The sequence below is a fragment of the Macaca thibetana genome, chromosome 12 (assembly GCF_024542745.1).
Source record: "Macaca thibetana thibetana isolate TM-01 chromosome 12, ASM2454274v1, whole genome shotgun sequence".
Lineage (NCBI taxonomy): Eukaryota > Metazoa > Chordata > Mammalia > Primates > Cercopithecidae > Macaca > Macaca thibetana.
In genome coordinates, this window is record NC_065589.1 from 41503315 (window position 1) to 41528395 (window position 25081).

A 25081-nucleotide genomic window follows, 5' to 3' on the forward strand; every position below is an offset into this window, starting at 1 on the left:
CCTGTAATCCTAGCACTTTGGGAGGCCAAGGCGGGAGGATCCCTTGAGCGTAGGAGTTTGAGACCAGCCTGGGCAACATAGTGAGACACCATCTCTATGAAGAAAAATTTTTGAATTAGCCAGGTGTGGTAGCACACGACTGTGGTCCCAGTTAATCTGAAGGCTGAGATGGGAACATTGCTTGATCCCAAGATGTCGAGGCTACAGTGAGCCATGATTGCACCACTGCACTCCAGTCTTGGGTGACAAAGCAAGATCTTGTCTCAAAAAATAAATAAATAAAAAAGAAATAGAAACAGAATGAGTAAAATAAAATGCCAATAGTATTAATATGCAATAATAATTGCTAACTCATGTAGTAAGTGATGTGTGCGTATTATCTCCTTCAAGCCTCACAGTCACCTCTCAAGGCATTATTAATCCCATTTAACAATGAGATAACAGAGGTACAGAGGAATTACTTACTTGCCTGAGATGGCATAGTTAAAAAACAGTGTACATATACAAAAGAAAAATACATTTTGCAAAGATACAGATAAATTCACGAATCCACATCAAAACATTAGAGAATTATCTTTGGGGAGCAAGAGAGAGGGCAGGAGGGCAGGGGTGGGGGTGGAGACATAAAAGGAAACCCTTAAGACACGGAAGAGGGGTAAGCGGTCTGTGCACCTCAGGGCATTGTGATTCGACAGAATAAAGAACTTAACCCTCGGCCCCAGAGCCAAATGAAAAAGAAAAAAAAGTGGATTGATAAAGTTTTCTGGACTCTCCAAACGGGTTCACAGGAGGGAGACCGTGTATCTGTATTCCAGGCAGTAGGGAAGCTGGGAGGACAAAAAGGCAGCAGAGGAAATGGAGACTGCTCAGAGTGAAAACGTAGCAAGATCAGAGGCAACGGCTCAGAGAGAAACCCCACAGGAGACCTGGCCAGGCAGCACCCAGAGGTGTCCTCAGCCGGGCAGATCCAAGCTTCTTCCCCGCCCCCACAGCCCTGTTTCTAGAGCAAGTCAAGAAACAAAAATATGTGGTTTCCTGTTGAAGAGGCCACCTCGGCAACAGGCACTCACCCGCTCCACCCTTTCCTGGCACCATCGCAGTCTCTGAGCCCCCTAACCTGCCTAACTCCACGTGCTCAGTGGGGAAGGGGGTGGGACAGGCTCCCAGGAAGAAGTTTCTTTTACTTTCAATAACCACCCTGGCTCTTCTGCCTCCCTCCACCCCCTCACTTCCTGTTGAGTTGACTAGCAAATTCAGGAGGCTTGAAAAAAAAACACAAGAGATAAAAGGAGGAGAACCTGTGAAAACACTTCCCTCCAGCAGAAGGGCAGAACCTGGTCTCCCAGAGAAAGAGAAAACTTCACAGCAGAATGAACTGCAGGGTAAATTTTACTCCTAAAGCAGAACGGAGATGACTCACCCGAACAAGAAATGTTTCCTATTTAAAGGAACAGATGCCCAGTTTCCAACCATTCAGAAGAGGAAAGTGGCAGACATTTCATGGACATGCAAAACTAAAACCCCGAGCGCTGGACGTGCTTTATTGGAAAGCATTTATACTGACTCCATTTAGTAATCATAACCCCTGTCGGTGACAAGTAATATGCCATTCTTCCTTGCAAAGGGTCTGGGAAGAGGAAGTTTCCCTCTGCCTTGATCCAAACCTCAGCACTGAAGTCATAGACCAGCCCTCTCCTCCCTCCCTACGGACTGGGTGAAGCCACCCCTGTAGCTGAAATGTAGGTAGACTGTTCACAAAAAAAGGAGGAAGTGTTCTGACTCAGCCCTACTTGGCTCAGCCCTAAACAGAGCTAAACAGCCCTAAATAGGGCTGAGCCAGGACACTTCAGTTCCCTTCTTTGGCCATGTTCTCCAGTTTAGTTGTAACCCGTGTCTTTGTAGCATTGATCCTGGAGTGTTGGTGCTACTGAGGTCTGTTCCCCAAAGCTCTGAACCCCAGACCCTCCCTTGTTCTCTTTTTTTTTTTTTTTTTTTGAGATGGAGTCTCAGTCTGTTGTCCGTGTAACAGTACAGTGGTGCGGTCTTGGCTCACTGCAACCTCCACCTCCTGGGTTGAAGTGATTCTCCTGCCTCTCAGCCTCCCAAGTAGCTGGGACTACAGGCACCCACCACCACGCCTGGCTAATTTTTGTATTTTCAGTAGAGACGGGTTTTCACCATGTTGGTCAGACTGGTCTCGAACTCCTGACCTCAAGGAATTCACCCACCTTGGCCTCCCAAAGTGCTAGGATTAGAGGCATGAGCCACCGTGCCCAGCCACTCCCCTGTTCTCTGCCATCCGCCTCTGTTTCCCATGTGAATTTTTTTTTCTTTTTTTTGGGATGGATTTTCGCTCTTGTTACCCAGGCTGGAGTGCAATGGCGCCATCTCGGCTCACAGCAACCTCCGCCTCCCGGGTTCAAGTGATTCTCCTGCCTCAGCCTCCTGGGTAGCTGGGATTACAGGCATGCACCACCATGCGTGGCTAATTTTGGATTTTTAGTAGAGACAGGGTTTCTCCATGTTGGTCAGGCTGGTCTCAAACTCATAACCTCAGGTGATCCACCCACCTCGGCCTCCCAAAGTTCTGGGATTACAGGTGTGAGCCACTACACCCAGCCATGAATTTTTAAAAAGGGTTTTCTGCCCTTTTGCTTGCACATCTTGTACATTTTATAACCAGAACACCAGAAGTAACATATTACCTGTATGTTACACCTTGACATGAACTATCTCTAATTCTTGCAGCAATTCAGGGTATTGTTCTCCCATGTTATGGATGAAGAAACTAAGGCTCAAACAGTTCCATGGAGTCAAACTCAGTCCTGCTGGGCCAAAACAGAGATTTTTCTATGACACACTAACTCCCTTTCTCCAACACTTAGGATTTGGAATGAATCATGTGGATGGAAGAGCAACAAATTTAAACTAATAGTGAACGATGAATAAAGATCAGAAGGGCCTTGGTTTCTCAGTCACCTAACAAAAAGGAGTTGGCCCAATAAAGGCACAAGCTAATACGTATCAAACCATTGGTGTATGCCAGACACAGCCACCTAAACTGGCTCATTTCCATTCCACTTCTGAACAGTTCTCAGAAGTGGATGCTATGATTGGTCCCATTTTATAGATGAGGACACTGAGGCTTAGAGAGGTTGAAAGACTTGGCCCTGCTCAGTCAGTGAGTGACAGAATGAGGTCTGTTTGTCTCTAAAACCCTGAGTAGTTAGTCACCGCCTAAACATGAATGCATAGCCATGAATCTCAATCTGACCCACCTCAGAATTCACTGCAAAATTTCTAAAAATATGAGTCTTCAAGCTCCAGCTTTGGAACTCCTACCTGAGCAAAAATGTGGGAGATAAAACAGCTAGAGCTCTTAGAATAGTGCCTGGGCCTTCCACAGTTCTCAGTAAATAGGCTGTGGGTGCAGTAGCTCACACCAGTAATCCCAGGACTCTGGAAGACCAAGGCAGGAGGATCGCCTGAGCCCAACAGATTGAGGCCAGCCTGGGCAACATAGGGAGACACCGTTTCTGCAGAAAAATTTTAAAAACTAGTCAGGTATGGTGGCATGCATCTGTTGTCTCAAGCTACTCAGGAGGCTGAGGTGAGAGGATAACTTGAGTGTGGGAGATCAAGGCTGCAGTGAGCCATGATCACGCCACTGCACTCCAGCCTGGGTGACAAAGCAAGACTCTGTCTCAAAAACAAATAAATTAATTAATTAATTAATTAATTAAATATTCACTACCATGTTGTTTAAGCTCACAACATCTCTAAGAGGGCTACAAATTATTAGGCTTACATACAGATGATACAATTAAATACAACGTCAATTAGCTGACAAATGGCAGGGCCAATGCATGAACTCAGGAGTGTCTCACTCAAGAGTTTCTGCTCTTAGCCCCTGTACATATCTCCCGGCATGTACCCAGGCCCAGTTAGCAGAAATGGATGAGCTGCTGGAGGCCTCTGAGGGGCAGTACTGAGAATGGGGGGAGCAGGTTGGGAGTGAGAGTCTCAGGGCTTCGACTTGTGCCATTTGTAAGGCACTGACCCTAGATTCTCCCAGTCATGTCATATATAAATATAAAAGGCCGATAAGTGAATTATGGCCAGGCACAGTGGCTTACCCCTGTAATCTCAGCGCTTGAAGAGATTGAGGTGGGCAGATCACTTGAGGCCAGGAGTTTGAGACCAGCCTTGCCAACATGGCAAAACCCCATCTCTACTAAAAATACAAAAAATTGGCCGGGCGCGGTGGCTCAAGCCTGTAATCCCAGCACTTTGGGAGGCCGAGACGGGCAGATCACGAGGTCAGGAGATCGAGACCATCCTGGCTAACCCGGTGAAACCCCGTCTCTACTAAAAAACACAAAAAACTAGCCGGGCGAGGCGGCGGGCGCCTGTAGTCCCAGCTACTCGGGAGGCTGAGGCAGGAGAATGGCGTGAACCCGGGAGGCAGAGCTTGCAGTGAGCTGAGATCCGGCCCCTGCACTCCAGCCTGGGTGACAGAGTGAGACTCCGTCTCAAAAAAAGAAAAAAAAAAAAAAAAAAAAAATACAAAAAATTTAGTTGGGCATGGTGGCATGTGCCTGTAGTCTCAGCCACTCAAGGCACGAGTCTCACTTGAGCCCAGGAGGTTGCAGTGAGCCAAACTGACACCATTGCACTCCAGCATGGGTGACAGAGGGACACTCCATCTCAACAAAAAATAAAAATAAAAAGAGTTAATAAGTGAATTATAAACCTCAGGTTGGTTGAATCCCTATTGTGAAGCACAGAGATCATTATTACTTCATTTGCTGTAACCAACTTCTCACCCTCATCTTGAGACATGTGTCTGTGTGACTATTTATATCGGAATTAATAATGTGCATGGTCCTTAGTCCCAGGGAAGCTGAAAGATCGGAGGTGTTGCCGGAGCTGCAGGGACATGGAGAGCTGGCTCCTGCCCAGCACAGAATGAGGACAGGTCTGCTTCGATTCAATCTCAAGTGGTTTCCACCCTCTCGAATCTCAGCTCCCACCTGAAAGCCTGGTCTTGAGACTACTGTGTCTCCTACCATGCCCACCAGCCGGCTGAAAGCAGGTTTGGACCTGTAAGTAAGCGTCCGTAAAAAAGTCAAGAAAGACCAAACCTCAGCTTAACTGCAACACACCCTTCCCATTCATCTGGATGTGACACCCTTCAAAGATAAACACTGACAGTGAAACCAAAATCCCCCGAATGTGCATGCCCTTTGTTTGTTGCCAACTTGGGAGGTTGTATACAACTAACCCATGGGCCAGGGTGGTATGGTTTCTGGATTCCATGGGGCTGCTCCTCCTTCCTTGACTCTCTGGCAGCTGGCCTTGACTACTGTCCTAGACTCCTTCTCCACAGCGCCGCAAGGGAAGGGAAAACAGATTGCATTCACATGTATCTAATTCCTTTCTGGGCCTTGTAGGGAGAGGCTCAAACAGTTATCTAAGACAAAGGTTTTAGCAGTTGGGATTTTAATTTTTTCTTTTGGTATTGAAATGATCAAACGGTCATGGGCGTTTACAATTACTGACCTCAATCGGTATATTCTGCAGCTTGTTGATTGCCAATACCTACCCCTTCTGCTTTCTCAAAAAAACTACTGCAGACAAGAATCCATACTACGGATTTAGAAAGGAAGAAATTGAATTTGTTAGGCTCTCATTCCAATATTCATGTCACTGAACTAGCTTTTCCAGAATTTTCTTTTCTTTTTTTTTTTCTTTTGAGATGGAGTTTTGCTCTTGTTGCCCAGGCTAGAATGCAGTGGTGGGATCTCGGCTATTTTTTATTTTATTTTTACTTTTTGAGACAGAGTCTCACTCTATTGCCCAGGCTGGAGTGCAGTGGCGCCATCTTGGCTCAATGCAACCTCCGCCTCCCAGGTTCAAGCGATTCTCCTGCCTCAGTTTCCTGAGTAGCTGGTATTACAGGCACACGCCACCACGCCCAGCTAATTTTTGTATTTTTTTTTTTAGCAGAGATGGGGTTTCACTGTATCAGCCAGGCTGGTCTTAAACTCCTGATCTCAGGTGATCCCACCTCAGCCTCCCAAAGTGCTGGGATTAAAAGGCATGAGCCACCGCACCTGGCCAAAGCATATGCTTACCGCAGGATCCAGCAATCACGTTTCTAGATACTTGCCCAAATTAGTTGAAAACTTATGTCCACGCAAAAACCTGAACATGAATGTTTATACCAGCTTTATTTGTAATTCATAACTGCCAAAAGTTGGAAGCAACCAAGATGTCCCTCAGTAAATGAATGGATAAACTGTGGCACATCCATACCATAGATTATTATTCAGCAACAAAAAGAAATGAGCTATCGGCCAGGCGCAGTGGCTCAAGCCTGTAATCCCAGCACTTTGGGAGGCTGAGACGGGCGGATCACGAGGTCAGAAGATCGAGACCATCCTGGCTAACACGGTGAAACCCCGTCTCTACTAAAAATACAAAAAACTAGCTGGGCGAAGTGGCAGGCGCCTGTAGTCCCAGCTACTCAGGAGGCTGAAGCAGGAGAATGGCGTGAACCCGGGAGGCAGAGCTTGAAGTGAGCTGAGATCCGGCCACTGCACTCCAGCCTGGGCGACAGAGCGAGACTCCGTCTCAAAAAAAAAAAAAAAAAAAAAAAAGAAATGAGCTATCAAACCATGAAAAGGCATGGAAGAGCCTTAAATGAATATTACTGTGTGAAAGAAGCCAATCTGGAGAGTCCGCCTCCTGTATGATTCCAACTGTGACATTCTGAAAAAAACTATAGAGACAGTGGTTGCCAGGGAGTTGTCAGGGGAGGAAGGGTAAGTAGGTTCAACACAAGGAATTTTTAGGGAAGTGAAATTATTCTGTACAATATTGTAATGGTTCTACATGGCATTATTCATTTGGTAAAACCACTAGGATGTACAACACCAAAAGTGAACCCTAATGGAAACTACGGAACTTTAGTTCAGAATAATTTATTGATGGGATTCAGGACATGCTACCACAAAATATGGCACCATGACTGACATGGTTTGGATTTGTGTCCTCACCCAAACTCCTGTCCAATTGTAATTCCTAATGTTGGAGGCGGGGCCTGGTGGGAGGTGATTGGATCTTGGGGGTGGTTTCTAACAGTTTAATTTCTAAGAGTTTAGCACCATCCCCATAGTGCCGTTTGCATGACAGAATTCTCATGATATCTGGTTGTTTAAAAATATGTGGCACCTCCCTGCTCTCTCGCTTCCCCTGCTCCAGCCACATGAGATGTCTCGCTCCCCCTTTGTCTTCCACCATAATTGTAAGTTTCCTGAGGCCTCCCCAGAAGCCAAGTAGATGCCAGCATCATGCTTCCTATACAGTCTGTGGAACCATGAGCCAATTAAAACTCGTTTCTTTATAGATTACCCAGCCTTGGGTATTTCTTTATAGCAATGCAAGAACAGACTAACACAATGATATATTGAATATTTTAAGCTGAAGGAATTTGCAAAAGCAGCATGTGCAGGAAGGGTATTCTGACCTTCCCCTGAAGCCAGGTCATAAGACCCTCGGGTGAGAGATGCCCTCCCTATACCTCGTGGAAAGGAGCGTCCGTATCTCTGAAGATGAAGGGACACAGAGAGGAATCTAACTAAACAAACGGGCCTTGATAAGCTTCCCCCAGCGGACTACACTTACTTCAAACTCTTTGCTCTACCATATTCTCCACAACTGTCCACCCTTTATCAAACCTACATCAAACTGTAACTGCTTCTTGGAGTCTTCATTTCTTTATAAAGGCTTCCATGTCACATACAACTTATATTACATATGTTTATGCACTTTTCTCCTATTAATCTGTCTTCTGTTATAGGGTTCTCAGCCATGAACTTAGAAGGATAGAAGGAAAACAGATTTGTCCTCCCCTACAATATCAATATTGGTCCATCACTTGTAACAAATGTACCACACTAATGCAAGATGTTAATAACGGGAAAGTGTGGGAAGGGGAGAAGGGTGGGAGGCGGAGGGTATATGGGAACTCTCTACTTTCTGCTCTTTCTTTTTTTTTTTTTTCTTTCTGAGACAGGGTCTCTCTCTGTCACCTAGGCTAGAGTGCAGTGGTGTGATCTCAACTCACTGCAACCTCCGCCTCCTGCGCTCAAGCGATGCTCTCGCCTCAGCCTCCCAAAGTCAATCTGATTAAGACTCAACAATAAGAAAACAACCCGACTGAAAAGTGGGCAAGAGATCTGAACAGACACCTCACAAAAAGATATGCAGATGGCAAATAAGCATATGAATAAGCTAGGACGACAGGTGCACACCACCATGCCCAGCTAATCTGCTCTATTTTTTCTCTAAACCTAAAACTGTTATTAAAAAATAACCTATTGGTGCTTCCTGTGGCCGACGTCATCTGGAGGAGATTTGCTTTCCTTTTCTCCAAAAGGGGAGAAAGTTGAAACTGAGTGGCCCACGATGGGAAGAGGGGAAGCCCAGGGGTACAGGAGGCCTCTGGGTGAAGGCAGAGCCTAACATGGGGTTCAAAGCAACCTTGGCCATTGGCCTGACCATCTTTGTGCTGTCTGTCGTCACTATCATCATCTGCTTCACCTGCTCCTGCTGCTTTCTGTACAAGACGTGCCACCGACCACGTCCCTCCAAGTGTGCCGCCCAGCTACCCTGGACCAAGCTACCAGGGCTACCACACCATGCCGCCTCAGCCAGGGATGCCAGCAGCACCCTACCCAATGCAGTACCCACCACCTTACCCGGCCCAGCTCATGGGCCCACCGGCCTACCACAAGACCCTGGCTGGAGGAGCAGCCGCGCCCTACCCTGCCAGCCAGCCTCCTTACAACCCAGCCTACATGGATGCCCCCAAGGCGCCCCTCTGAGCATCCCCCAGCCTCTCTGGCTGCCACTTGGTTATGTTGTGTGTGTGTGAGTGGTGTGCAGGCACGGTTCCTTACGGCCCATGCGTGCTGTGTGTGTCCTGCCTGTATATGTGGCTTCCTCTGATGCTGACGAGGTGGGGAACGATCCTTGCCAGAGTGGGCTGGGACCAGACTTTGTTTTCTTCCTCACCTGAAATTATGCTTCCTAAAATCTCAAGCCAAACTCAAAGAATGGGGTGGTGGGGGCACCCTGTGAGGTGGCCCCTGAGAGGTGGGGGGTTCTCCAGAGCACATCTGGAGTTCTTCTCCAGTTTACCCTAGGGTGACCAAGTATGGCCTGTCACACCAGAATGACGCAGCTTTCTGTATGATGCAGATGTGTCCTGGTTTCGGCAGCGTAGCCAGCTGCTGCTCGAGGTGATGCAGGCGAAACTTGGGATCTAACCAAGTTGGGCTTTGATCCTTTAGGCAGATGTCCCATTGCTCCCTGGAGCCTGTGTCGTGCCTGTTGGCGGTCAGGTGGCCCCCTGATGCCAGAACACCTCAGGCAGAGCCCTCCTCACCTGATAGCTGTCTGCCTGGACTGTCCCCTGTCCCTGCATCTTCCCTGGGACCACCCAGAGGGCCACATCCACACACAGCCTAGCTGTCCACAGGGAGCTCTGCTGCCCTTGCTGCCCCTCCCTTCCCACAGGTGAGCAGGGCTCCTGTCCACCAGCACACTCAGGTCTCTTCCCAGCAGTGTTTTCATTTTATTTTAGCCAAACAAGTTGCCTGTTTTCTGTTTTAAAACATGATTAGTTGATATGAGACTGAAACCCCAGGGTTGTGGAGGGAAATTGGCTCAGAGAGACGGACAACCTGGCAACTTTGAGTCCCTGCTTCCCCTGACACCAGCCTCATGGAATATGCAACTCCTGTACCCCAGTCCAGGGTGCTCTGGCAGCAGGGACACCTGGGCCAAGGGGCCATCTGGACCAAAGGTGTGGTATGGGGCCCTGGATGGCAGCTCTGGCCCAGACATGAATTCCTCGGTGTTCCTCTTCCCTCTATTACTGTTTCACCAGAGCTGTCTTAGCTTCGAATCTGTTGTGTTTCTGAGTCTAGGATCTGTACCCTTGTTTATAATAAATGCAATCGTTTGGAAAAAATAAAATTAAAAGAATCTATTAATTTTTTAAAGTCTCACACTGTAATCTCACTTGATACATGAGTAAAGGTGATACTGAGGTGAAGTGAAAAAAGGATGACAGATCAACAAGATAGCCATATAAAAATAAAATGAACCTTGATTTCCTACCCACGCAAAATTCAAATCCAGGTGGATAGTCAATCTAAATATAAAAAGGAAGCAATTGACCAGGCGCAGTGGCTCACGCCTGTAATCCCAGCACTTTGGGAGGCCAAGGTGGGCGGATCACCTGAGGTCAGGAGTTCAAGACCACCCTGACCAACATGGCAAAACGCCCATCTCTGCTAAAAATACAAAACTTAGCTGGGCGTGGTGGGGGGGCACCTGTAGTCCCAGCTACTCATGAGACTGAGGCATGAGCATCACTTGAACCCAGGAGGCAGAGGTTGTAGTGAGCCAAGATCACACCACTGCACTCCAGCCTGGGCAACAGAGTAAGACTCTGTCTCAAAAAAAGAGAAAGCAATAAAACTTTATGAGCAATTCTAAGAGAATGGCTTTATGATATTGGAGTAGACAAAAACTCAAAAAGGACACGAAAAGTGCTGACCCTAAGGGAAAAAAAACATCAACAGGACCATTTTAGAATTAAGAGCTTCTTTTCGGAAAAATGATACCATTAAGAGAGTGATGAGGCAGGCTAGAGAATAGGAAAGGAAATGCTATGATAGGGAGTAATCTCCAATGTGTTGGTAAGTGAAAAAGGGGCGTGGCAGAACAGCATGGATAGAACAATGAACAGATACGGACAAAAAGAGCAGCCATTAGAAATTACACAACAGGCCAGGCGCGGTGGCTCAAGCCTGTAATCCCAGCACTTTGGGAGGCCGAGGCGGGTGGATCACGAGGTCAGGAGATCGAGACTATCCTGGCTAACATGGTGAAACCCCGTCTCTACTAAAAATACAAAAAACTAGCCGGGCGTGGTGGCGGGCGCCTGTAGTCTCAGCTACTTGGGAGGCTGAGGCGGGAGAATGGCGTGAACCCAGGAGGCGGAGCTTGCAGTGAGCCGAGATCACGCCACTGCACTCCAGCCTGGGAGACAGAGAGACTCCGTCTCAAAAAAAAAAAAAAAAAAAAAAAAAAGAAATTACACAACAGTGTCTCCTCTGCATCTCAGCCTTTTAATATCATAGATCAATAGTGCCAAAGTGAAAACACTGTCAATGAATTTCTGAAGGAAAATGTGCATCTTGTTTTAAGTTGAGTATCAACTGAAAGTCTCACTCAGGCTGAAAACCTAAATTGATGATGTTGCTACTTGGGATAGTCCATTACAATCGCCTCCATTGTCAGCTGCATCCGCACCTCATCTGGACAGACATTCACTCGGCATGCAAGGTGGATGCTCATCAAAGCCCCCTTCTGCCGGGGCCTTCCTGCAACCAGCAACACTCAAGGACCCCCGCACTTGATCCACCCACAGGGCGTGGTTCCTCAGGATTTTCTTTCTCTACTCTCTATTATATTGTTCTGGATATTTTTCTTTACCTGCTTAATTACCAAAATAGTAGAAAAAGAGAGAGATTTTAATTACTATACTAAGGAAATGGAATGTTTTATCCTCAAAACTCAAGGCTGTCATTCATTAATAGGTTGTGCTGTCCAGGCACAGCAACTCACACCTGTAATCCCACCAATTTGGGAGGCTGAGGCAGGTGGATCACTTGAGGCCAGGAGTCCAAGAGCAGCCTGGCCAACATAGTGAGACCCCCATCTCTACTAAAAATACAAAAATTGGCCAGGCGCAGTGGCTCACACCTGTAATCCCAGCACTTTGGGAGGCCGAGGTGGGCAGATCACGAGGTCAGGAGATTGAGACCATCCTGGCTAAAACAGTGAAACCCTGTCTCTAGTAAAAATATAAAAAATTAGCCAGGTGTGGTGGCAGGCGCCTATAGTCCCAGCTACTCGGGAGGCTGAGGCAGGAGAATTGTTTGAACTCGGGAGGTGGAAGTTGCAGTGAGCCGAGATCGTGCCACTGTACTCCAGTCTGGGCAATAGAGTGAGACTCCATCTCAAAACACACACACACACACACACACACACACACACACACACACACACACACACAAGAATTAGCCAGGAATGGTGGCATGTGTCTGTAGTCCCAGCTAATTGGGAGATTGAAGTATGAGAATCACTTGAACCTGGGAGGCAGAAGTTGCAGTGAGCCAAGATCACACCACTGCATTGGGCAACAGAGTGAGGCTCTGTTTCAAAAAAAAAATAGGTTGTGCTAATGAGGATTCTCAGAGAAATCCTGTAGCCCCTGGGGAAATGTGGAGCTGAGGGTCAAGGTCACAAACAGAAGGAAGGAGCCTTCAGCCTGGATGCTACAGGGACCCAGCGAGCTCTCAGTAGGCTCCAGAAGCAACCTAATTCACATACATGCAGTTAAAAGAAAAGTCTCGCCCTGATGTCCCAGTGGCCACCAGACACATATTCTCAACAGCCTAGATAATTCTACAATCAGACAGATTTCTTCCTAAAATTCTTCTTTTTGAAACGGAGTCTCACTCTGCTGCCCAGGCTGGAGTGCAGTGGCATGATCTTAGCTCACTGCAACCTCCACCCCGCCAGTTCAAGCAATTCTCCTGCCTCAGCCTCCGGAGCAGTTGGGATTACAGGCGCCTGCCACTGCGCCTGGCTAATTTTTGTATTTTTAGTAGAGATGGGGTTTCACCATCTTGGCCAGGCTGGTCTTGAACTCCTGGTCTCGTGATCCACCCACCTCGGCCTCCCAAAGTGCTGGGATACAGGCGTGAGCCGCCGCGCCCAACTGACTTCTTCCTAAAATTCTAAGCAAATCTTACCCAAGGGCAATTGCAGCTCCTTTCTTGCCCCTCCCTGGCCCCCCAAAATTCCAAAAAACAATGAAAGTCAAATGAAGAACATTTTGCCAGCGTTCCAATTGACACAACTTTTGCAATTTCTGCAGCCAGAACAGACTCTTAGCAAACTGGTGTGGGAGGGCTGGGATCTGAGCAGAACGTGAAGTTCACATTTTTTCAAAGCTGCAGGGCAGACCCTGGTGTGCAACAGCGAGAACACAGGCTGGGGAGTCAGGCAGCTGAACTGGGGGTGAGGCTGGTCGATTCAGCTCTTAGTCCCACTTCAACATTTCCAAATGTGAGAAATTAGACGAGAGGATGTCTAAGAACACTTTCCGTCCAAACATTTGATGATTGCATAATAATATGTTTTTTTCATTCAAATTATCATCTTGTTTTTCTTCTGCAGTTTCAGTGTGTGTGGGGTTGGGGTGGTCTTCCTGTTCCGAGACACGATGGCATAGATTCACTTTCCCCTGCTTCTCACCTCTAAGTACACCTAAATACCCTGGGAATAAATCAACAGACAATCACACAACAACCCTAAGAGGCGGAAAGTAGAGATAGACTGGCTGAGGACCCAGAGGCAGGAATAACACTGTGTTTGTGCCCTGGGCTGTCTTTTTATTCCCACACATGCCAGACTGAAAACGAAAGAGGCCTGCAATCCAGAACCACCAACAGGCCTAAATTAAAAAGAACAAATGGCCGGGCCTAGTGGCTCATGCCTATAACCCCAACACTTTGGGAAGCCGAGGCGGGCGGATCACCTGAGGTTGGGAGTTCGAGACCAGCCTCAACATGGAGAAACCCTGTCTTTACTAAAAATACAAAATTAGCCGGGCGTGGTGGTGCATGCCTGTAATCCCAGCTACTCAGGAGGCTGAGGCAGGAGAATTGCTTGAACCTGGGAGGCGGAGGTTGTGGTGAGCCGAGATTGCGCCATTGCACTCCAGCCTGGGCAACAAGAGCGAAACTCCGTCTCAAAAAAAAAAAAAAGAACAAATAAGGAAAAGCAACAAAAAGAAAAGCCTGCTCTCTCTGGCCAAAGGGCCAGGAAAGGGCAGCAAAGCGGAAACCCAGCAGGGAGATACATGCCCATGATTCACGCCTGGGCAAGGACAGCTGACCTGGCCTGCAGCAGCAGGGTCAGCAGGAGCTGCCTGGAACCCATGCCTCACTCCAAACCTGGAGCCGTGGCAGGCTACTGTGGTGTTCCCCTGGGTCTATGATGAGGAAGTGGAAGCAGCAGATGATGAGGTTGCAACCAGACTCAGATTTCTAGCTTTGTTCGTGATATTCCGGATGGTTATCAAGTCCAACTAAACCTCCTCATGGCCGGGCACGGAGGCTCTTGCCTGTAATCCCAACACTTTGGGAGGCCGAGGTGGGTGGATCACTTGAAGTTAGGAGTTCAAGACCAGGCTAGCCAACATGGTGAAACCCTGTCTGTACTAAAAATACAAAAATTAGCCAGACGTGGTGGTGCATGCCTGTAATTCCAGCTACTCGGGAGGCTGAGGCATAAGAATCACTTGAACCTGGCAGGTGGAGGTAGCAGTGAGATGGAGCCACTGCACTACAAGCTGGGTGACAGAGTAAGACTCTGTCTCAAAAATAAATAAATAAATAAATAAATAAACAAAAAACCTCCTTTTGAGGTCAGGTCAATCAGTCGGTGACACAATTCAGGTCTTAGATGGTAGATTCCCAGGCATAGAATGCATCTGATAATGGCCCCAGATTTGTGGCCCAAGCCACACATCAATGGGCCCAAGCATGGGGCATATATGATGGACGCCCTATGCTCTCTATCACCTCCAAGCAGCAGGGATGATTGAGTGTTTTAGTAGACAATTGAAGGACAGGGTTAAGTGACTGACAGGAGGGAATAAAAGAACCTCGGCCTGGACTATGCATCTCAGGGTAACAATCTGGGGTCCCAGTGTGGCAATTCCTCGAAGGGGCAGTCCATTTGCACTGCATATTTGATCAGACTGTCTACCTGCTTCCTTCTATTGCACAGCCTCAGTTTCTCTGGGGAACCCTACAAGGGTCCCCCTTCCCCTTCAATTCCTTTCTAAAGACTCAGATAGGTGAGAGATTAGAATAGCTATTAAAAAACAAGGCGTGCGAGACAGTAACCCTCTTCATCAGTCATTCCTTTGGTGCTAAGCATGGATTTTTTTGCTTGCAAAAAATAATCACTATCAACGTGAGGCTTCTAATTCAACGTTTTCCATAAAGTGGCTTTGTTGCTTTGCCTGGTTATTTTCAAGGAATGAATATCAATGTATAGAAGAGAAACTATTTTTTTTTTTTAGTCATCAGAGGATCCAGGCCAGATTACAGCCCACCACCCTGGAGGATAGTCGGAAGATGCTACCCTCACCCATGTCACAGTGGGTGAGGAAAATCCCCCCAACTGACAGGACCTGAGCACCTATGAACCCATGAGCCAGGGTACAGAGGAGGGAGAAGTGGGAATCTAACCTTCCTTCTCTCTCTCCTACAGAATAGACTGTGTGACTTCCAAGTCACTAAATTCATTGATATGCCTGCCCAGGCAGTTCCCCACTGAATTTGACAAAATGCTGGATGTGTGCCCACAAATAAATACTTTGTTCCTGTGCCTCTGGATGCTGCAAACAAACATTTCTGTAAACATGGATTTTTCTGGTACCTAAGCTACCCCAACCATATTAATCTGCACACGATGCAATGCTGTGACTGGACTCTGACACTGCAGGAGCAGAACGCATTCTGAGACGTCAGCTTGCTCCTGCCCAAGTTGAAGGCAACTGGAACATCTGGGAAAAGGGGACTGGAATCCACCATCAGGGCTATTATAGCCTCATTAGTGGAGACACTTGCTCCCATCTTACATGGACTTTTCAATTCCACTTAAGGATTTTGCCAAAGAGGAGGGACTTCTGCCTGGTTGACCCCTGTGGTAATTTATGACATTTACACTCTCAGCACTATATGTGTTCCCTTGCAGTGTTACTTCCTGTACCAAAAGCATGCCTGGCCAGGTGCAGTGGCTCACGCCTGTAATCCCACCACTTTGGGAGCTGAGGCAGGTGAATCGCTTAAGGTCAGGAGTTTAAGACCAACCTGGCCAACATGGTGAAACTCCGTCTCCACTAAAAAAAATACAAAAATTCGCCGGGCGTGGTGGTGAGCGCCTGTAATCCCAGCTACTCGGGACACTGAGGCAGGAGAATTGCTTGAACCCAGGAAGCGGAGGTTGCAGGTGAACCAAGATCGCGCCATTGCACTCCAGCCTGGACAACAGAGCGAAACTCAGTCTCAAAAAAAAAAAAAAAAAAAAAAAAAAAAAAAGATGGACTCCAGGCAATTCCCATTGTTGGGTCATTTAACTAGAAAACACTGTGCACAACCTGTCTTTGACCCTCACTGACGTCATGAATGCTGCTGTTTCAGCTTTGGAGGCACGATGGGCAAGCCTCAATTCCCAGGCCTAACTAGTGTTGAATAAGTACATAGTCCTTGACATACTGCTGGCCAAGCAGAGGCCCATGCAACTGGCAACACTTCATGCTGTCCTGATCAGTGAGACTGGCAAAGTAAAACAGTTCATTGTCAGGCTTAGGAAAAAAGCCTGTCTCTCTAAAGTAGACTCAATGGGCTATGGGAACAAATGGTCACACTGGGGCTCATGGTTATGTTCTATATTGCAGGCAGGCCTGATCATCCTGCTAGGAGTGATCTTGATCCTGACCATGGTCTGTTGTAACTGCAGACTAATAACCTGGCTCCTAACACAGACCATCAAAATCCAACCCATTCAGGTCCGTGATGGGGTAGCCTATGTTTCTCGCTTGGGCTCTGAAAAAAATCAAAGGATGGAGTTGAGGAATTACTTGGGCTCCAGGCTAAAATCCTATGTGTAATCTGTCAGGCCCAGCCATTGGCAATTACAAACGCTTCACCTGGTAGGCCAAACAGGGGATTGCTGCCCCTGTACCCCTCACTCCCTCCACAGACTTGAACAGACTTGGTGCATAATCCATGCGTGGCAGGTCCTTGAGGGAGCTGCAGTCAGCACTCAGCCCATCGCCTCCTGCATGCCTCGGGACAGCCATGCTGTTAGGCGTATTAAACTAACTTATCAAATCACCTAACTTGTTCAATTGGCCAGGCCCTCCAAAACAGTGTGGAACAATACATTAAGAATGATATTATCATGTTCCTGAGTTTAATGAGAAGCTCTCCAAAATTTCCTAATTAGTATGATTTTTGATTTGGGTTTCTGGTAGGTATTTTTATCAAGTTAGGGACTTTTCCTTACCTATTAGCTTCCTAGTAGTTGATAAAAATCAGAAAGGGGTATTAAATTATCAAAAAGAAATGTCAGGATCTTTTGAGATGATTATAGAATTTTTCTGTCTCAGTTTCTTAAAAGTAAATTATTTACATTATGCGTGCAGATTCAAGGCTATGTGCACTTTGCAAAGTGAGTTGGGAAATTTCTTCTGTATCCTATAGCTGCCTTAATAACAGAAATTTTCTTGCGTGTAAATTGTTAATTGCTTTTAATTAAATGGAAATTAGGAAATTGACCTTTTTATGTATAGGAATCCTTTTCTATTGCTTTATCAATTATATTTTATTGTAGTAAGAACATTTAAGCAAGATCTACCCTCTTAGCAAATTTTTAAGTGTACAATACAGTATTGTTGACTATAGGTACAATGTGCAGCAGATCTCTAGAACTTACTCATCTTGCTTAACTAAAACTTTATGCTTGTTGACAGGCAACTCCTCATTTCCCCCTCCCCAGCCCCTGGCAAAACCACCATTCTACTCTTTGATTCTATAAATTTGACTACTTTAGATACCACATGTAAGTAGAATCACGCAGTATTTGTCTTTCGGTGACTGGCTTATTTCACTTAGCATAACGTCTTCAAGATTCATCCATGTTGTCACATATTATAGAATTTCCCTCTTTTATAAGGCTGAATAATATTCCATTTTATGTGAATACCACGTTTTCTTTCCCCATTCATGTGTCCATGGATATTTAGGTTGTTTGCACATCTTGGCTACTATAAATAGTGCTGCTATGACCATGGGAGTATAACATATTTAGAAATCAAGAAGTATGGTGCTTCTAGCTTTGTTCTTCCTCAAAACTGATTTAGCTATTTGTGGGCCTTTTTATACTTTAGAGGGTTTTTTCTGTTAAAAAAAAATCCATTGGGATTTTAATAGAGATCACACCAAATTTGTAGATTGCTTTAGGTAGTATATGCAATAGACTGATGTTTGTTTTCCCTAAAACTCACATGTTGAAACCTAATCCCCAATGTGTTGGTATTTGGAGGTGGGACCTTTGGGAGGTGATTAGGTCATGAAGGTAGAGCACTTATGAATGGGACTAGTGTCTTGTAAAAGAAATCCCAGCACGCTCCATCACCCTAATTCCATGAGGACACATGGAGAAGATGGCCATTTATGAACTAAAAAGCAGGCCGTCACTAGATAGCAAATCTGCTAGCTACTTGATCTTGAATTTCCTAGCCTCCAGAACTGTGAAAAATAAGTTTCTGTGTTTTGTAAGTCGCCAGTCTATGGTATTCTGTTTTAGCAGGCTGAATGAACTAAGGCACTATATATGCATGGATTTATTTCTGATCTCTCTCTTTTCTTCTGATGGCCTACATGTTTGTTTTTATGCTATTCCCATGCTGTTTCAATTACTATAGCTTTGTAATATATTTGAAACATATTATGAATCCCATATATGAAAAGCTCACATCTAACATCATACTCAACAGGGAAAATTTTCTTATATATGGTCTTGATGTTGAGACTCTTTCTTTCTATTTCCAATTTGTTGAAAGTTTTTTTTTTTTAATCACGAAAGGGTATTAAATTTTGTCAAATGCTTTCTCTGCATCTATTGAGATGATCATGTGATCTCTATATCCTTTACCCTGTTAATATGTCATTTCACATTGATTTATTTTTGCATATTGATCCATACTTGCATCCTAGAGGTAAATCCCACTCGGTCATGATGTATGATTATTTAAATGCACAGTTGAATTTGATTTGCTAGTATTTTGTTATGAGTTTTTATATCTATATTCATATATTCATCAAGGATATTAACCTGCAGTTTTCTTTTCTTGTGGTGTCTTTGTTTGGTATTGGTGTCGGGTTAATGTTGGCTGCATAAAATGAATTTGGAAGTGTGCCCTGTTCTTCAATTTTTAAAAATAGTTTAAGAAGAACTGGCATTAATTCTTCCTGAGATGTTTGGAAGAATTCACCTGTGAAGCCATCTGGTCCTGGACTTCTTCGTTTTGGGAACGTTTTTGATTACTGACTAAACCTCCACATTAGTTACAGGTCTGTTCAGACTTTGTATTTCTTCATGATTCAGTTATCATAGATTGGAAGGTTTTATGAATTTATTCATTTCTTCTAGATTATCCAATTTGTTGGCATAGAATTGTTCATTGTAGCCTCATGATCCTTTTTATTTCTGTGGCATCAGTTGTAATGTCTCCTCTTTCATTTCTGATATTGTTTATTTGAGTCTTCTTTCTTACTTAGTCTAACAGGATTTGTTGATTTTGTTTATCTTTTCAAAAAAACCAATTCTTTTGTTGTTCTTTTCAAAAAATTTGTTGATTTTTTTTTCTATTGCTTTTCTATTCTGTATTTTCTTAGTTTCTACTCTAATCTTTGTTATTTCCTTCTACTAATTTTGGGCTTAGTTCCTCTTCTTCCTCTTCTTCTTCATCTTCTTCTCCTCTCCTTGAGGCACAAAGTTAGACTGTTTACTTGAGATCTATCTTCTTTTTCACTGCAGATGTGTATTGCAAGAAAGTCCCTCTTAGTGCTGCTTTGCTTAGTACTGCTTTTATCCTGTAAGTTTGGGTATGTTGTGTTTCTCTTTTTATTTATCTCAAGATGTTTCCTAATTTCTTTTTTGATTTTTTTGGCCTAATTGTTGTTCAAAAGTACGTTGTTTAATTTCCACATATTTGTGAACTTTCTATGTTTCCTTCTGCCATTGATTTTTAGTTTCATTCCATCATGGTCAGAAAAGATACATGGTATGATTTCAATCTCTTAAATTTTCAAAGACTTTTGTGACCCAATATGTGATCTACCTTGGAGAAAGTTCCATGTGCATTTGAGGAGAATGTGTGTTCTGCTGCTGTAGGGTGGAACGTTCTGTGTATTTCTGTTCAGTCCATTTGGTCTATAATGTTGTTTAAGTCCCCTTTTTCTTTATTAATCTTCTGTCTGAATGTTCTACCCATTATTTAAAGTACAGTGTTGAAGTAGGCATCATAGTTCTGCTCTTCTAAAGGGGAATGATTCTAATGCTTCTCTGTGGGTAGGGGGAATAGGAAAAGACAAAAATAACAGAAATTGTAAGACAGTGAATGGCCTTAAGAATTCTTTTCTGTCCTTGCAGACAATGGACCCTGAAGGAGAAGAGTGCTCCTGGGCCAAATCTGCATGCATACACACAGTTTGATCTGCCTGGTTTATGAGGCATTCACATCTAGGCCTTACCTCCCACATGCTAAAAATGGGTCTATTTGAGTAACACGGGTGCTTCAAAAGTCTCTGTGACTAATTTGAGGAGAAAAGGGGCACAGATGCAGAGGTAACTAGAAGGGATCATAAGTCCCCAGAATGCTCTGAAACTAGGGCCTTGCTGGTATCGGAAAGAAGGGCAAAAGAGAGCCAGACCTCAGGAACCTGGTTTCACTTATCAACAGACAAATGCTGTCCCAGCTCGCATCGGAAGCCACCAGGGACAATATCAAAAGTTTCACAATCACGCTGCAGTGTGAGCTTCCCGAGAGCAAGCTCTGGGAGGATCCGGGTAAGGATTGCCCGCCACCTGTGATGCCTCAACAGGGAGGAGCTCCTTGCTTGAAAAGGGAGAAAACTGCCAAACTGGAGATGAAGGAAACTGAAAGAAGTAGCCACTAAGAAAAAGCAACATGAACCCAAAGCACAATCAATCCAAGGTAACTGAGAATCCAGGAGAAAACAAATTAGAAAAGTAAACTGGTAAGTGTCTATGTAACTCCTTAAAAGGTTTGTTATTAACCAAAAAGTAAAAACCAAATCAGCCAATAACAACCAAAAAAAACCACTAGATATTAGATGAAGATATCCAATAGTGGAAGACAAATGCATTTTTTAGAAGTAAGGAAAAAACTGGTTGCAGTGGCTCACACCTGTAATTCCAGCATTTAAGAAGCTAAAGGTGGGCGGATTATTTGAGGCCAGGAGTTCGAAACCAGTCTGGTCAACATGGTGAAACCCCATCTCTAATAAAAATACAAAAAATTAGCCAGGCATAGTGGCAAATGCCTATAGTCCCAGCTACTCGGGAGGCTGAGGCAGGAGAATTGCTTGAACCCACGTGGCGGAGGTTGCAGTGAGCCGAAATAATGCCACTACACTCCAGCCTGAGTCACAGAGTAAGATTCCTTCTCAAGAAAAAAAAAAAGAAAAAGAAAGAAAGAAGGAAAGAAAGAAAGAGAGAAAGAAAGGAAAGAAAGGAAAAAGAAAGGAAAGAAAGGAAAAAGAAAGGAAAGAAAGAAAGAAAAAAAAGCAAGAAAAATAAATAAATAAATGTTCTAGTGTTTTATTGTTTCCTACGCTGAGGTGGGAGCGAATATTCTCTGAAATATTCTTGTAGGTAACCTTTAGAAAATTTAAATGATATCCCATATATTCCAGGCATATCTTCTCAAACACAGCAAGTTCCCCACTTGTCCCACAAGATGCCCCAAGCCTTCTCAAGGCTCCTCTGGGTCATCTGGATTTCAGCTCAGCCTTAGTTTCCTGACAACATCATGTTGTTCTGTCATACTTTTCTCTTTTGCCTCCCTTGTTATTTGTTACCCCCGCTTGGAATACTCTTTCCTCTTTGATATCTCCAAAGTGTGAATCCACACAACACTGTCCACTTCCTCCAGGAAGTCCACCCGGACTGCTCCCACCTAGTATATCTCTTTCACATTCTTGCACATTCAGTCAGAAACCTACAGCTGCTCTCCATTTGCCAAGAGGTTGTTTTCTAAGTTTATACCAAGGTTGCTTGATGAGATCACAAAATGCCACTTCCCATTTTTCCCCTAGCTGGTTTTTTAACCCATGTCATGCCTGACATCTAAACCTACTGCTTGATCACTACACAAGGCTGGCCCACAGACTGCTTTGGCACAAAGACCAAAGACTACTAGGCTCAACGTTAATTCCTGTCTTTCTGGGCCAAGATAAAGCCAGAAGACACAGAGCCATCCACTGATGCACCAGTAAATTAATGACTTTACAAACCAGCATGCATTCTTGCAGGGAGTGTGTGCGAGTGGGAAAAAAACTGTCTGGGTATCAAAATGATTCACCAAGCTGTACATTTACAACTTGTGAATTTTTCAGTATTTATGTAAGGTTTCAGCACAAATTTTACATCAGAAAATCAACATGACTCACTCCGGTCTTCTAATTTTCTATTTTTCCTCCAGGACTTTGCTGGATGTTTTCTTTTCTTTTTCTTTTTTTTTTTTTTTCTCTGAAGATCTGCTGGACAGATGTTTTCATAAAGATAAAGAAAAGGGTCTGGACAAGGTGGTTCATGCCTATAATCCCAGCACTTTGGGAAGCTGAGGCGGGCAGATCACTTGAGGTCAAAAGTTTGAGACCAGCCTGGCCAACATGTTGAAACCCCATCTCTACTGAAAATACAAAAATTAGCTGGGCATGGTGGCAAGCGTCTGTAATCCCAACTACTCAGGAGGCTGAAGTGGGAGAATCTTTTGAACCTGGGAGGTGGAGTTTGCAGTGAGCCAAGAACTTTGCACTGCATTCCAGCCTGGGCAACAGAGCAAAACTCTGTCAAAAAAAAAAAAAAAAAAAGAGAGAGAGAGAAAAGGGTCATACTGGGGAAAAGGAACAAACACAGACACACTGAAAAGAATCCAGATGGTTAATAATATGACAGAGAATCGGAGACTATGAAGATTTAATTCAGAGGGGTGAGGATAGAAATAACTTGGCACTGCTTTTCAGCTAAATGTATTCTTTACTTGAAAACTTCTGTCTGACCAGGCACAGTGGCTCACGCCTGTCATCTCAGCACTTTGGACAGCTGAGGCAGTTGGATAGCTTGAGCCCAGGAGTTCAAGACAAGCCTGGGAAACATGATGAAACTCCATCTCTACAAAAAGTGCAAAGATTAACCAGGTGTGGTGGTGCACACCTTTAGTCCAGCTACTCGGGGATGGGGAGCTGAGGTGGGAGAATCACTTGAGCCTGGGAGGTTGAGTCTGCAGTGGGGCAAGGGTGCAGTGAGCCAAAGTCACACAACTGCACTCCAGCCTGGGCGACAGAGCCAAACTCTGTCTCTGAAAAAAAGAGACGTTTTAGTAGAATTTTCATGTTGGCTTGCTGCCCTCTGGTGGGTTTATTAGGGTTTATCACAAACACTGTGGGATTCACTCTGGCAATGACCATTAACATAAAATACCGATGGTTCTTGGGCATAACTCTCCCCCTGGGAAGTCAGATCTTTGACTTCACGGAGTCAGGAATTTGTTATTGGCCTGGACAACAGAAACATATCTGGAAAATCCCCAAATATTTGGAAATGAAATAACACAACTCTAAATAATCCATGGGTCAAAAAATAAATCAAAAGTAAATTATGAAGTATTGAATTAAATTAAAATCAAAACAAAATATCAAAATGCTGCTAAAGCAAAGCTAGGGAAAATTTACAGAACTAAATGCCTAAAAGGAGCAGAGGCGGGGAAGGGCAGGAGGACAGGATTCAAGAGGGCATACGAAATATTTTGGAGATAATATATATGTTCACTATCTTGTCTGCAGTGATAGTTCCACCCATATATATACAGTCATATGTCACTCAATGACGGACGTAAGTTCTGAGAAATGCATCATCAGTGATTTCGTCTTTATGCCAACATCATAGAATGTACTTACACAAAACCTAGATGGTATAGCCTACTACACACCTAGGCTATATGGCCTAGACTATTACTCCTAAGATGCAAACCTACAGAGCATGTTACTGTATTGAATATTGTAGGCAACTGTAACACAATGGTAAGTATTTGCATATCTAAATATGTCCAAACATAGAAACGGTACAGTAAAAATACAGTATTATAACCTTATGAGACCACCATCATATATGTCGTCTGTCATTGACTGAAATGGCACTTGAATATATATGAGTGTGTCTATATGACTGTATATATGTGTCATACATATGTCAAAATTTATCAAATTATATACTTTATATGCCATTTGTTGTATATCAATCATATCTAAGTAAAGCTGTTTTAAACAGCACGTGGCTGCACTATTAGTCAGTACAACTCAAGTGCAATTACTAAGACAATACTAAAAGCATATATAATTAACAAGCTAATAAAGGGGTAAGGTGAACTTTCTAAAATTACTTAATCCATCTAAAAGAAATGAAGAAAGTAAAGAGAACTGATGTCACAAATAGAAAACAACTGGAAATATAGTAGATTTTAGCCCAATTATATTGATAATTACATTAAATGAAAATGGACTAAATACTATAAGAAAAGTGCTTTCCAGAATACATTTTTCTAAAATAAAAGAAAAACCTGAACAATATACCACTTACAGCAGACATATTTCAAGCATAAGAACATCGAAACACTAACAGTATAAGGATGGAAAAAGATGTACCAACTGATGTCATTATACTAATATCACATAAGGCAGACATAAAGGAAAAATGATACGAATTTAAAATGAGAAATTGACAATCCACAGTCATAGTATAAGATTTTTTTTTTTTTTTTTTTTTTTTTTTTTTTTTTGAGACGGAGTCTCACGCTGTTGCCCAGGCTGGAGTGCAGTGGCGTGATCTCGGCTCACTGCAAGCTCCGCCTCCTGGGCTCACGCCATTCTCTTGCCTCAGCCTCCTGAGTAGCTAGGACTACAGGCGCCCGCCACCGCGCCCGGCTAATTTTTTTTTGTATTTTTAGTAGAGACGGGGTTTCACTGTGGTCTCGATCTCCTGACCTTGTGATCCGCCTGCCTCGGCCTCCCAAAGTGCTGGGATTACAGGCTTGAGCCACCACGCCCGG

At 44.4% G+C, this 25081-nt stretch overlaps 2 protein-coding genes and 1 pseudogene across 12 annotated transcripts in view; 2 read left to right on the forward strand and 1 right to left on the reverse strand.

The window, feature by feature from the left end:
- The window catches only part of PPIL3 (peptidylprolyl isomerase like 3), a 448181-nt gene that overhangs the window by 45364 nt on the left and 377736 nt on the right, over positions 1-25081 (forward strand). The gene's annotated exons all lie outside the window — the stretch shown is intronic.
- Positions 1-25081, reverse strand: part of CASP8 (caspase 8) — a 59816-nt gene that overhangs the window by 24946 nt on the left and 9789 nt on the right. For 2 of the 10 annotated variants that reach the window (XR_007718113.1, XM_050750633.1), the window contains exon 1: positions 1071-1412. The exons of 4 other annotated variants lie outside the window; for them this stretch is intronic. Coding sequence is in view for 1 of the 6 variants with exons in the window: in XM_050750633.1 (XP_050606590.1) it covers positions 1071-1095 (25 nt within the window). In the remaining 5 variants the exon portion in view is untranslated. Of the gene's footprint in view, positions 1-1070; positions 1413-22424; positions 22512-25081 lie in introns of those variants that run through there. 4 more of the 10 variants (XM_050750641.1, XM_050750637.1, XM_050750643.1 and 1 more) reach the window with 4 other exon arrangements.
- Positions 8393-10047, forward strand: LOC126932124 (protein shisa-5-like; annotated as a pseudogene). The gene has a single exon (XR_007718117.1). The product of XR_007718117.1 is annotated as a protein shisa-5-like (transcript).